This window comes from Phragmites australis, chromosome 18, assembly GCF_958298935.1.
Source record: "Phragmites australis chromosome 18, lpPhrAust1.1, whole genome shotgun sequence".
Taxonomy (NCBI): Eukaryota; Viridiplantae; Streptophyta; class Magnoliopsida; order Poales; family Poaceae; genus Phragmites; species Phragmites australis.
In genome coordinates this window covers 1,310,478-1,324,767 of record NC_084938.1, presented here as the reverse complement: position 1 = coordinate 1,324,767, position 14,290 = coordinate 1,310,478, and the positions used below count along the sequence as shown (strand labels likewise).

The following is a 14,290-nucleotide window of genomic DNA, read 5'->3' as shown; positions in this document are numbered from 1 at the left end:
ACTGTACGTCAAAAAAACCGTAGGCCTAGTCATATTCGGCACACCGTGTGCCGAATATCAACCGTATTTGGTATACCGTGTGCCGAATATGGTATTTACCTACCGTGCTGTCGGTGGATGAACACCGCAAGCGGAGATTCTGAGAGACCCCTTTGAGATTCGGCCGGGGGACTGGTCCTGGATTTACCTCGTACGTGGGTTTAATGCGTGTGGAACTTAGGCGGGATGAATAATCGTCGGCTAGTAGTAATGAATGCACCAAAGGTTTAGATAGGTTCAGGCCGTATTGAGGCGTAATACCATACTTATGTGTGTCTAGTATATTATCAATACTCTTTGAATGCCTTTTTCTAGATCTTTATCACTCTCGTTTTTCTCTGTGTTACAAGTTGTTACTGTTCTATCTGCTGTCTTCCTTGGTCCGTGTTCAAGTCCCCTCTCTATGAAGTGCTCCCCCTTTTATCTACCCGGGGGAGGCCCTCCAGGGAGTGCCCAGAACGAGGGCATAAGTTCCCGTAAACAATAAATGGAAAGCAATCATTATGGGTCTACAGTTGATATTGCAGAGGGTTGAAAATACATCCCTCGGACGGTCCCATCAGTCTTCACGTCCCAACTTTAGCAGGCGCAGGAGCGCCCACCGGCCAGTCTCATAGTACTCTCTCATGCCCGTCTAGTCAGAGTAGGTCTGACACGATCTAATGCAACAGGGCGATAGGCGATAAGACTCAAGCCCATCGAAGATATCGTCGAGTCGTCTTTCTTTATGGGCTCCGCGAGGGAACATGCGATGGGACACGCCGCATTAAATGTGCACACGCCTTCCTGCCAGGCGGTGGCAGGGACTGACGTATTCAGTACGACAGGCGTGGGGGAGAGTGGTTGGATGTGACCGTCCACGCTCCCCATTAAATGCAGCATCGGGCCTCCCATTGACTGACACATCATCGTGGAGTCCCTGCGGGGTCCACCGGCATGGGGCTTCTCAGGTCCTCGGGGAACTCCGGGTACTCGGAGACCAACTGCTCTTGGCCCCGAGCGCCCACTCCCGGACCTGGCTCTTCTCGAGTCCTCAGGGAACTCTAGGTACTCGGGGACTAACTGCTCTTGGCCCCGAGCGTCCACTCCCAGATCTGGCTATTCTCGAGTCCTCGGAGCACTCTGGGTACTCGGGGACCAACTGCACTTAGCCTCGAGTGCCCACTCCCGGACCTAGCTCTTCTCGGGTCCTCGGAGCACTCTGGGTACTCGGGGGCCAACTGTTCTTGACCCCGAGCACCCCTCCCGGACTTGACATCCCTTGGGCCCCCGGGGAGGTGGTCCCCGAGGGAAGGTGCCATGTGGCATTGTGCTATCCTGGCCTCGGGATTCGGGAACCCCTAGTACCTATATCACCGACACGTGCGGTCACTAATTCGGCACACGATCATATTTGGTACACCGTGTGAAGAATACGGCACTATAGCCCGTATTCGGCACACCGTGTGCCGAATACGGTCGATATTCAGCACACGGTGTGTCGAATATAGGCTACAGTGCCGTATTCGCCATACAGTGTGCTGAATATAGGTTTTTCAGCGTACGATGTACCGCAAATCTATTTTCAGTAAATGATGCACTGAATACGGATGTTAAATTTGTAAATACGATAATATATTGTCTATTTTGATAAATACGCTTATGTATGTTATCTAATTTTAGATTTTTACCAGATTTATGAGAAGAGAGACATTTGGTCTGTTTGTTTCTATGTGTTATTGGCTTCTGTTTCTATCGGAAGCTCGGAACGCAGGAGTCTACTTGCTGAAAAGTGATTTTTAAGAAAATAAATTAGAAATTAAAAAGCTAATTAAGAATAGTTTTTTTTAAGAAGTCACGTGTTAAAGAAGCTAAAACTATTTCTAGTTTTTTTTTTCTATCGAAAGCTTAGAAGCTAGAAATCTAAATAAACGAGTTTGCTGAAAAGTGGTTTATTAGGAAATAAACTAAAAGTTGAAATGGTTTATAAGGAAATAATCTAAAAGTTGAAAAGCTAATTGAGAGTAGCTTTTTTAAAAGTAACGTGTTACGAAACTAAAAATATGTTGTAAAAATCAACATCTAAAATATAAAAACAACTTTTCAGCAAATCAAAAGCATAACTCTTTAGGAAAACTAATAGCAGAAGCTCAAACAGAGTAAGGGCCTGTTTGTTTGAGCATCTGCTTTTGGCTTTTCTGAAAAGCTGTGCTTTTGGTTTTTCTGAAAAGCTGCTTTTGGAAATAGGTTGTTGGCTTCTACAATAAATTTTTGGCTTCTCAGCACATAACTTCTCAGAAAAGCCACTCTCATCGAGCTTCTCAGCATCTAGTTCATTTTCCTCAGAAGCAGCTTCTGGCTTCTCCAAAAGCCACTTCTCAGCAAACCCGTTTGTTCTGGCTTCTGGCTTCTGGGCTTCTGACAGAAGCATAAGCCAAAAGCAGCTGGAAACAAACATGCCCTAAATTTTGGACAGCACATGCTTTGAGTAAGTGAGCAAGACAACCAATGGTCTGATATCTTATCCAGCCAAGCGGCAAGCGACGGGATTGGATCCCATCGGCACCTAGGGCAAATATCGTAGGGATCATCACCCGGCTGCAAAAGTTTCGAAACATAGCCATCCATCACGTGCGGCCTCTTTCTGTGAAGCCCATCGGCGTGCACGTCCACCGGAAGCGGAGTGGCTTCTACGTCGGCAGGGTGGCTGACGGTCCCGGGGTCGTTTGGCCGCTTGAAAAAAATAATCAGGCATATCTGGCTCAGAAGTAAATTCTACAAAAACTTTTTATAAAAAAAATCTTATTCGATCATAATCCATACTGTCATTTTCTGATCTAACGACTGGTACATGCAACTGAGAGGAAGGAGGATGACACGACATGTACAAGAGGGATGTTTCTATGAGACTTAGTCCTATAGAATTTCCTTCCATCTAGCTCGACCTGCGTCTAATCCACGACCAACGTTGTGACTTGTGAGTGAGACGTCACACGACACAATCAACTTGGCAAGTTTCTTGCCATCATGTTCAGCACACCTGATTTAGGTTGCTTAACTTCATGAGCAATACACTGACAGCTACATTGATCACCTACACATGGAGCTAAGAATGGAGCTGAGCGATCGAGGAAGAATGAACAAACGACCACCGGCCGACGATCATCGGACCGATAGGCTAGCTGAGGCTGCGCACGAGCGCGGTGAAGTCTCACTCATAGCAGGGGATGCTGAGCTCGCCAGGGTGGCAGTGGTGGTCGAACTCGAACTCCTCCGCCGCGCTCTTAGCAATGCCACTGTAAGACCCCCCCCCCCCTATCGGGATCTTTTACGCCTCCTGTATCAGTCCCTGTAATACGTAGCTGATACGTATAGTATAACAATTGTAGTATCACAGTTAAATTTTGTATGTAAATAGTAAGGTTCTGGGTACAAAAGTTTTACAATCCATACCGAATATTACAAGTATGGTCTAGCGGCCATCAAAACATATAACGGAAGCAAAAGCCCAAGCCACAAGCAGCGAGGGTGCGAACGCGACTTCAAAGACCACAAGTCGAAGAGGCGGTGATGGCGCTGCTCGGCTACTAGCTCGGGCGAGCTCCCATGGGGCTTTCGACGATTGGACGACGGCAAGGTCCTGAAGCTCCTCGGCAACACGTGGTCGGCGAATTGATGACGGCGAGGTCGCAACGGTGGTAATAGCGACGGCAAGAGCACAGTGGCGAGGCGAAATAGGGAAGAAGGGCGAGAGAAGGGCTGGCTGGGCTATTTATAGACGGGTGAGGGAGCACGGGGAGCGCGGTGCGTGTGCTGGCGTCACGAGGACGTCGATGGTGAGATGGCGGCCGGCGCCCACCTTTTTCTTCGGGGTATGGGCTGCCTGTGCTGGCCTAGCATGAGCGGGGGTTGCGGAAGTCGCTCGTGCAGGGCATGGGAGGAGAGAGTGTGCGCGCGCGAGAGAGAAGAGAGAGCGAAGAATGGGGAGCCGGTCGGGAGATTTTTCCCGAAGGGGAAGACGGCGCAGGAGCGCATGGCCCGGGTGTGGCGCGTGGGAGGGAGAAAAGGAAAAGAGTTGGGTCGGCTGCTGGGCCGAAAAAGAGAGAGGAGAGGAAATCGGCCCGGGAGAAAATAGAAGGAGAAAAAAAAAGAGAGAAAGAAAAAAAGTTTTGGAATAAATTAAATTGGAGAATTTGAATTTAGTTTTGACTTTGGATTAGGGTCAACTCAAATAAACATATTTGATTTATGATTTGGACTTGGATCTCGAGACTTTTGAAGATGATTTGAATCCAAGAATTTGAATTTGAATTGGATTTGAGATGAATAGAATCTAAGAGTAGATTTTGAAATTGAGAGACATTCAATTTTAAACCACCACACAAAGAACCATAAGAATCTCAAACCAAAACATATGAATCAACCTAATGCAGAGATTATTTTGAAATTGACTCTAGTGTTATTTGGAACACTTATTCAATTTAGCATATCTAATGTACATGAATGTATATATACATCCACATACTTATCCTTTTAAGCTTAGTTAGCTTAATAAATCCTTAAAAGTTTTAATTTAAGACTAAATTTGCAACTAAATAAACATGCTCGAACTCAGAATGTTAAAAACCTACCCCACTTAAACAGAATCTCGACATCAAGATTCTAAAAGCTCGTCGAAGAGATTTGAAAATTCCTTCTTCAGATCCTCTTCGCGCTCACCAGAGGAGATGGCTGCACGAATCTACAAGTTCATCATATGGTACGAAATTTGACGGATTTTTCCCCTCTAACTATGTCAACAGATAAATAGCAAAATTCATAAAAAAAATGTTTCAGCCCATAAAACCCATTTCGAGCCTGAAAGCCCACGCAAGCCCATAAAAGCATTCGGGCCACCCAATCCAACCCCAAATTGCGGCCCTTCACCGCCGGCCGCACCCAAACTCTAGCGCACGCAGAGGCCGAGCGGCCGAACGAGCACCATGGTGGCGGCGGCGGCGGCGCAGCAGAAGATCCGGTGGGGCGAGCTTGAGGAGGAGGACGACGGCGGCGACCTCTACTTCCTCCTCCCGCCGCGGGTCGTCGTCGGGCCCGACGTGAACGGGCTCAAGAAGGTGATCGAGTACCGCTTCGACGACGAGGGCAACAAGGTCAAGGTCACCACCACCACCCGCGTCCGCAGGCTCGCGCGGGCTCGCCTCTCCCGCAGCGCCGTCGAGCGCCGCCAGTGGCCCAAGTTCGGCGACGCCGTCAAGGAGGATGCCGGGTCGAGGCTCACCATGGTCTCCACCGAGGAGATCCTCCTCGAGCGCCCGCGTGCCCCAGGTCGTTCCCGTTCTATGCTATTTGCACCACCTAGATCTGCATGGATTGTTGAAATGTTTTGCGATTCAGTTTGTTCTATGTCAAATTGGGGGGGGGGGTGTCAGGCACTGCAGCTATCAGAACCTGATGAACTGAAGAAGCTAAAGGCAACGGCTGCAGAGAAGAGCAAGACAGAGACGCGAGACTGAAGATCCAACTGTCCACTTCAGAAGATATTGTTTCAACTCATCCGATGGCTGGGAAGCATCCTGGAATATACTATTTTCCTTTACTATTGTCTACTGTTTCAGCAGAACGCTGTAGCTTTTTGCCTGTAACTTTTGAACAGTTATTTTGGATATTTAGGCAGAGGGAGCAGGTGAGATGGGGTGTGAAAAGAAGTTGCTCTAGTTTAGCCTAAGTAAAAGTAGCTTCTGGTTCCAACTCAATTGTTCTTGTTGAGCTCTTCATCGCTTTGATGTTCCCTCTGTTCGATTCCATCCTGGGATCTGACAATTGGTAATCAGAGCCTTTGTTCCTCGGATCGAAATTTTGGCTTTTTTTTTTTTCCCCAGCAATCGGTTTCCAGGCTTGTTCTGGTGTGAAATCCCGGTGCGCGGGAGAAACTTTTTCATAGTGGCGACGACGGAAGTCAGGATTCAAATCTGCTATGGAAAATCCAGATCCTGCAGGTGAGGCGGCATTGGCGGCGGTAGAAAAACTCAAGCTCGAAGTGCAGGAAACAAAAAATCGTCTGGGTAGACTGGAATCCAATACTCAAGAGGTGAAACTCCATATCACCTCCATGGATGACAAGTTGGATTCGATTTACAAGCTAATTCTTCAGATGAACACTCTCAATAACCCGGACAGTGCATCAAAGTCTGAACCACAAGCTCATCTCACTGAAGAAGAGATGGCTTTTCTGAAACAGCAGGAAGCGGCTGGGAAAATTCAGGTTCAACATACTCCAGTCAAGTTTTCAGGCACAAGTGCACCAGGTGCAACTGGTTCAGGTAATCATGGTGCAGATTCTCCTAAATCAATAGCTATTTCCCCACCTAAAGCACTTGAACACGCTGAACCTAGAACTACCATGTGGACAACTCCATCAAATAGCGATTTCAGCCTCTCTATTGCTAGACCTAAGCTTGATTTTCCCATATTCTCGGATGATAATCCTGCTGGCTGGTTAAAGCTATGTGAAAAGTATTTTCATCTAGCAAATGTCCCTTTGGATGTTTGGGTGCCATTAGCTACACTTCACTGCCATGGTCCTGCTGAGCATTGGTGGAGAGGACTCAGGATACCTGCCAATCAAATCACCTGGGCAAATTTTCGTCCTATGGTGTGTGATAGATTTTCAGCATGCAGCACCTATAACATTATTGAGCAATTTCATCAAATCAAACAGAATTCATCTGTGAATGACTACATTCTGAAGTTTGAAGAAATTATGTCCTTAGTACAAATGGAGCATCCTGCCCTGACAGAACATTATTATGTGAGGAGTTTCATTGCTGGTCTCAAAGATGGAATTAAGCACTATTTGATTCCACACAGTCCTGTCACTCTTTGTGAAACCTATTGGAAGGCCAAAGAATTAGAAAAGGGCCTTTTGGTGAAGAAAGCATTCCAACCTACTCCTCAGTTTCACAGAAATGCTTTCAACTTTGCTCCACCAGTTCCAAATCAAGCACCTGCAGATGTAAACAAACCACCGATGCAACCTCGAAATAGAGAGCCAGGAAAGTGTTGGGGCTGTCATGAGCCATGGACACCACAACACAAGCTGGTTTGCAAATTCAGGAGAGCAATCAATGCTATGGCAATCAACCCTGAAAATTGGTTGGTAGTAGAACAAGAGATGGAGGACGAAAATACACAACTCTTTCAGACACCACCAAGCAGCCCAGAACATGCAGAACAAGTTATGATGTTATCATCTCATGCAGTTCAAGACACTTGCACTACAACAACATTTTCTTTGCTTGTCAAAATTGGTGGTAAACAGGCAGTAGCCTTGGTGGATAGTGGCAGCACTGATACATTCATCGATTCAGCATTTGCAGCAAAGACTTCTTGTAGTATCATTACTACTAAGGCTACAAAAGTGAGAGTGGCAGGTGGAGGATTTTTAGAAACAGGTGCTTTGATCTTGCGATACCCATACAAAATCAACAAAGAAACATTTACAAATGATTTCAAGTTACTGCCCCTGAAAGGATATGACATTGTATTCGGATGTGATTGGGTCAGGCAACACAGTCCAATTCGGATGGACTTACGAAATGATAGACGAGCTTTGGCTATCACTAAAGATGGAGTTCAACATGTCTCCTTTCCTGATTATACAAATCCAAGTAAACTAAATCTCATTGGCACCTCACAAATGGCGAAAATGGCCAGTAAAGAGATACTAGGATATGTGTTGCAGATTAATTTCATCAACCCTGATAAACAGCACCGATCACCATCCATACCTCCTGTTGTAGCATATATATTGGACCAATACATGGATATTTTCGCTGAACCTGTCAATTTACCACCAGTGCGAGAATGTGACCACACCATTCCATTGAAAAATGACAGCAAACCTCCAAATATAAGACAATACAGAATGCCTTACAAGCAAAAAAATGAGGTAGAAAAATTGATCAAATCAATGCTGACAGAGCAAATTATCAGATCAAGTACTAGTCCCTACTCATCACCAGCAATTTTGGTAAGGAAAAAAGATGGTTCATGGAGAATGTGCATAGATTACAGAGATTTAAATGCACAGACTATAAAAAACAAATTTCCAATACCTGTGATTGAGGATCTGTTGGATGAGTTATTTGGGGCTTGCATTTTCTCCAAATTGGATCTGAGAAGTGGCTATCATCAAATCAGAATGAATGAGGAGGATATCCATAAAACTGCATTCAGAACTCATTTTGGGCATTTTGAATTTGTAGTCATGCCATTTGGACTCACCAATGCTCCAGCTACTTTTCAAGCCCTCATGAATAAGATTTTTGCTCCATATCTGAGGCAATTTGTTTTGGTATTTTTCGATGACATCCTGATTTACAGCAAGACTATTGAAGATCATAGAGTACACTTGCAGAAAGTCTTCCAGATTTTGAGGGATAATCAACTTTCGGCTAATATGAACAAATGTGTGTTTGCTGCAAACCAGATTGAGTATTTAGGGCATATTATTAGTGGTCAAGGTATTGCTACTGATCCAGCAAAAATCTCTGCAATATTTGATTGGCCAATTCCAAAAACAATCACTCAGCTGAGAAGCTTCTTGGGACTCACTGGATATTATAGAAGATTTGTCCAAAACTATGGCCTCATCAGTCGACCATTGCATAATCTTTTGAAGAAGAATTCTTTTTCTTGGCAAAATGAACATACTGAAGCTTTTAACTCCCTCAAGCAACACATGATGTCTGCTCCAGTACTAGCCTTGCCTGATTTCACACAACCATTTGTACTCGAAGCAGATGCATCAGGTCAAGGAATAGGTGCTGTTCTCATGCAAAAAGGGAAACCATTAGCATTTTATAGCCAATCATTGGGTCCCAAAGCATCTGCTCAGTCAACCTATTACAAAGAAGCATTGGCAATATTAAAAGCATTAAAAAAATGGAGGCATTATCTTCTTGGTGGCCAACTTATAATACGAACAGATCACCAAAGCATTAAATTCATGATGACACAAAGGGTAGCAGAAGGCATCCAACAGAAGCTCTTGATCAAACTGATGGAATTCAGTTATACAATTGAATACAAAAAGGGTAAAGAAAACATTGTAGCAGATGCATTATCCAGAAGAGATTCAAATTGCCTTGCTATCACCACTGCAATTCCAGCTTGGGTGTCTGACATTGAGAATTCTTATGCTGATGACATACATTGCAAGGAATTACTTCAACAACTGTCAATAAATCCTGAAGCTGCAGCATGTTTCTCACTTCATGCTGGTATACTGAGATACAAAGGAAGAATATACATTGGCAAGCAAGCAGAACTTAAAGCCAAAATACTAACATCTTTACATTCTTCAGCTATTGGTGGACATTCGGGCATGAGAGCTACTTACCAGAGAGTCAAAAGAATCTTTTATTGGCCAAACCAAAAAAGAGATGTAGAAATCTTTGTCAGTGAATGCCCAGTCTGTCAGAGAGCAAAAGGGGAAACATGTCAATACCCTGGTTTACTTCAACCATTACCAATTCCAGAGATGGCTTGGACATATATCTCCATGGATTTCATAGAGGGACTGCCAAAATCAAACCACAAAGATGTAATTCTAGTGGTTGTGGATAGACTGACCAAATATTCACACTTCATTGCCTTGTCCCATCCTTTCACAGCACATAATGTTGCTCAACTCTTCATTGATCATGTCTTTAAATTACATGGATTGCCAATAGCAATTGTTACTGACCGTGATAGAATCTTCACCAGCAGTTTATGGCAAGACATTTTCAAGAATCTCAAGGTTTCTCTCCATTTCAGCACTGCATACCACCCACAAAGTGATGGTCAAACTGAACGAGTCAACCAATGCCTAGAGAATTATCTTCGCTGCATGGTTTTTCTGGAACCAAAAAAATGGTCATCTTGGTTACCACTTGCAGAATGGTGGTACAACACCAATTACCACACATCCCTCAAATGTACACCATTCCAAGCTCTATATGGTTTTCCTCCACCATTATTGAGTGAAGTCATGATTCCAGGGCCTGAATCAGAAGCTGTTGACTTCCTCGCAGAGAAGCAATCTATGATCACAAAGCTGAAGCACAATTTAGCTCAAGCCCAAGCTCGCATTAAAAAGTATGCTGATAGGAAAAGGTCTGAAAGGCACTTCAGTGAAGGAGATATGGTTTATTTAAAACTCCAACCTTTTAGACATGCTGCTTTTAGCATCAGACAAAACCTGAAACTTACTTCCAAATACTATGGTCCATTCCGAGTAGTGCAGAAGATTGGCAAGGCAGCTTACAAACTACAGTTACCTGACACAGCTCAAATCCATCCTATCTTTCATGTCAGTCAGTTGAAGAAACATTTGGGTTTAAAAGCTGTACCTCAAACTGATCTTCCATTGGTCACACGTGATGGATATGTCAAGATTGAACCATTGACAGTACTAGACACAAGAGCAGTCCCACGAGGAGAGACTGTAGTTACTCAATGGCTCATTCAATGGATTAATCTTCATCAGAATGAAGCTACATGGGAAGACAAATCATTCATCAAGGCTGTTTTCCCTGGATTCTATTATCGCACCATCAAGGAGTGGTTTCCTGATACTAATCCTTGTGGACAAGGATCATCTCAAGGGGAGGGGAATTGTCAGGCACTGCAGCTATCAGAACCTGATGAACTGAAGAAGCTAAAGGCAACGGCTGCAGAGAAGAGCAAGACAGAGACGCGAGACTGAAGATCCAACTGTCCACTTCAGAAGATATTGTTTCAACTCATCCGATGGCTGGGAAGCATCCTGGAATATACTATTTTCCTTTACTATTGTCTACTGTTTCAGCAGAACGCTGTAGCTTTTTGCCTGTAACTTTTGAACAGTTATTTTGGATATTTAGGCAGAGGGAGCAGGTGAGATGGGGTGTGAAAAGAAGTTGCTCTAGTTTAGCCTAAGTAAAAGTAGCTTCTGGTTCCAACTCAATTGTTCTTGTTGAGCTCTTCATCGCTTTGATGTTCCCTCTGTTCGATTCCATCCTGGGATCTGACAGGGGGGGTGGTTTGATCCATTTCATGGTTTGTTATTATCTAAAAAAAATCATGGTTGGTTGGGATTGTTATGTTTACATGTTCATCCAATCTAGCTATAGCATTGGCTTTATAATGATAATATCTCCAATTGGGTTTTGTAGGCGGTAGATGTTGCAATAGATGGGTAACTAAACTACCTTATGTTACAGTACCGAGCATTTGTAGCTTGATGTGTGGGCTTGTAAATGTAGTATATATTTCACTTCGAAATTCCCCAAGCTTAAGAGAAGCTGTGGTTGAATTTATATTGACATTGTTAATCGAACCAAAAGGTTAAAAAATGGGACAGCTCTATTATGTTCTGGAGATGTGTTTCTGTTGAAGAGTGAGGTAGGTTATTGTGGTACCCTTTGTGCTGTGCAGGTCTAGACCATGTAAAATGTTTGGTCGTGGGATTTCCAGTTGCAGTGCTAACCATATTGCTAGTCATGGACATATGTTGTACCCGAATTATATTTTAGTTACATCAGCTATGAAACACTTGAAATTACCATTCTGCATTTTTGTATGACTCATCATTTCCGCTGATCATCTTCATATTGTATTAGTCAAGTCTCACTAATACATGCTGTTGTTTAGTATATTAAAGTTTTTTGGGCAGAATTTATTTGGTCTTCTTCTCAAAGACTCAAATTCCATATCCCCGTCCAGTGACTGAGATTTCCCGTAGTTGGTATGTAGTTGTAGCACCGACTGCAGGCGGCCTCAGTATGTTGAAGGGTTCTTTGTTACGTTATAACTTACACTTGCTCCTGAATGCTAGCGTACCACAAAAATCTAGCGCAACTACTTTGTGTCATACCAGTTTTTCTTGGCTTGTTTACTATTTTTGTTTCCAATCATTCACAAATTATGACGTAGTTACTTTTGAGCAGTACCTGCCAAAGGATCTGTCAGCTCAATAGTATACATCGTATGGATACTGGTCTGTCATTCAGCCATTGCTAATGTTCTGCTAGAGTGTTCTCTTAAATAGCTGACAGTATGCTATTCTTGTTGAGAATGTATTCGTTTATTTTGTTCCGGGGCCTCTAAACTTACTGGCTTTGCAGTAACATTGTCATGCCTTGTGCTCTTATATGTGCTAACTGTTCACTTAATTGCAGGAAGCAAAGCTGAGGAACCAGCTGCTTCTGGTGATCCACTGGCTGTGGCAAGTAAGGGAGGTGCTGTTCTCATGGTTTGCAGAACCTGTGGGAAGAAGGGTGACCACTGGACCTCAAAGTGTCCCTACAAGGACCTTGCACCACCAACTGAAACATTTGTGGACAGGCCTCCGACGTCTGATGGCCCTGCACCACCAGGTGGTGCTGTTAAGGGAGCGTATGTTCCTCCAACCATGAGAGGAGGTGCTGATAGGAGTGGAGGAGATGTGATGCGGCGTAGGAATGACGAGAACTCTGTCCGTGTGACCAATCTCTCAGAGGACACCCGTGAGCCTGACCTCCTTGAGCTGTTCCGCGCATTTGGCCCTGTTAGCCGCGTCTATGTTGCGGTGGATCAGAAGACTGGATCAAGCAGGGGCTTTGGCTTCGTCAACTTTGTTCACAGAGAGGATGCTGAGAAGGCTATCAGCAAGCTCAATGGGTATGGTTATGATAACCTGATCCTCCGAGTGGAGTGGGCGACACCAAGGCCGAACTAGTTTTAGCTCCTAGTTACTACAATTGCATATTTCCCCAAAGTGCTGTATCATTATGGTTGTTGGAAATACCAGTGCTTGAGTCATGCGCATATCATGTGTTGTAAGCCTGTTGTGTTATTTTGGTTGGGTGAGTATAATTATACTCGCTGCTGTTTTTGCTGACTGCTAATCTCTAATTGAGATTTTGTGAGGATGGGATGCGTTTCGTATTTGGTCATTTTCTGTATAGCTTTTCCTTGATTAGGTTATTAGTTTCCTGGGCAACTCGGCATTTTTTTTTTTATCTGCTGCCCTGCCCCAACTTGCTTGGGACAAAGGCCGTGTTGTCGTTGCTGCTGCCCTGCCCATCTGCCCTGTGCCAGTATGAGTCCACGCTAGTCTTAATCTGCAACCATGGTGAGTCAAACATGGAGTATAACTATAAGAAAAAGGAAGGGAAATTGGATAAGATAAGAAAGATTCTGGGTTATACGTATAGAAAAGCAAAAGTAGAAAAAGATGAAAAATAGAGGGGGTTCCCAATCCAATAAAAAAAAAAAACCATTTTGGTCTTAGTATGGATAAGGGGTCCTCCTATATTATATTATTCCACTATCAACCATGAATTGATTTGATAGATCCGATATTCATAATATTGAATTGATAGCTTAAATCATGCTTGGTACAAAGCAAGAAACGGGTGCCAGCAATTCATGAAAACATGCTAAGCAATACTAACAAATCAGTTGAATATTTGAAGTTGGGCCAAAACTTCATCGATGGCTTTTTTGAAGTTGGGTAATATTCAGTTCCATGTCTAGAACCTTTGTGGTCTTTCAGACTGGTCATCAATATGTTTTGAGCGTGCACGAGAGCTCACGAACACGGTCACTTGCGACAATGGCCTTTGCTCTCTAGCACGGTATTTCATCGCTGCCTCGTATGCAAACGGCGGCACGAATTAGATTACAATCATTGATCACCGAAGAGGGCGATCATCTACACCAGGTTTCTACTGCAACTGCACTTCTTGCACTATTTGCTACAGCTCCCAGTACGTAACACTGGTACCGACTGTATCAGTGCCCCTCTAAAGGCACGTTAAAATTTTTATGCCATAACAATCTCTGTACATGACTGTCTCAAGAACTGACTCCAACTAATGAAAAATTTGAAGTAACTTAGAAATAGCAAGTCTGGATTTTGAAGCACGAGAGTAAGATTTGCTATCACCCACTACTCCGTTGCTGCTAGAGTTGTCGCAAGCGGAGAGGCGCTTCTCATGCAGTTTCTTTTCAGTGCATTTTAAAAACCTGAAACGATTGAAGACCGAAGAATTGGTACTCTTTTTGTTTCTTCCTTTTTTGAAGGTGCGACGATGCCAAGGAACATCACGGCGCACCGTGATAATTGAGAACTCATGCTTGATCATCCTGCAAGTGCATGCAGGATCATCAAGTGTACTTGATATAGCTCCTTCCACCAACTTGTTCGGTTGTGCTTCAGAACACAGGTGTTGAGTGTCAAATGGTGTAGTGTACTGAATAATGA

At 44.0% G+C, this 14,290-nt stretch overlaps 1 protein-coding gene across 1 annotated transcript; it reads left to right on the top strand.

The window, feature by feature from the left end:
* The first annotated feature begins 4,920 nt into the window (after positions 1 to 4,920).
* On the top strand, positions 4,921 to 12,977 carry LOC133899396 (uncharacterized). Its single transcript, XM_062340385.1, has 2 exons — positions 4,921 to 5,343; positions 12,222 to 12,977. The coding sequence occupies exons 1-2, from the start codon at positions 5,001 to 5,003 to the stop codon at positions 12,758 to 12,760; spliced, it is 882 nt and encodes a 293-aa protein (XP_062196369.1). The 5' UTR covers positions 4,921 to 5,000; the 3' UTR covers positions 12,761 to 12,977.
* Positions 12,978 to 14,290: the final 1,313 nt, after the last annotated feature.

Excerpts from the sequence above, each read along its gene's own strand:
- LOC133899396 (XM_062340385.1), top strand. The coding sequence starts at position 5,001 with ATGGTGGCGGCGGCGGCGGCGCAGCAGAAGATCCGGTGGGGCGAGCTT. Across the intron at positions 5,344-12,221 it reads CGAGCGCCCGCGTGCCCCAG|GAAGCAAAGCTGAGGAACCA; the intron begins GTCGTTCCCGTT and ends ACTTAATTGCAG.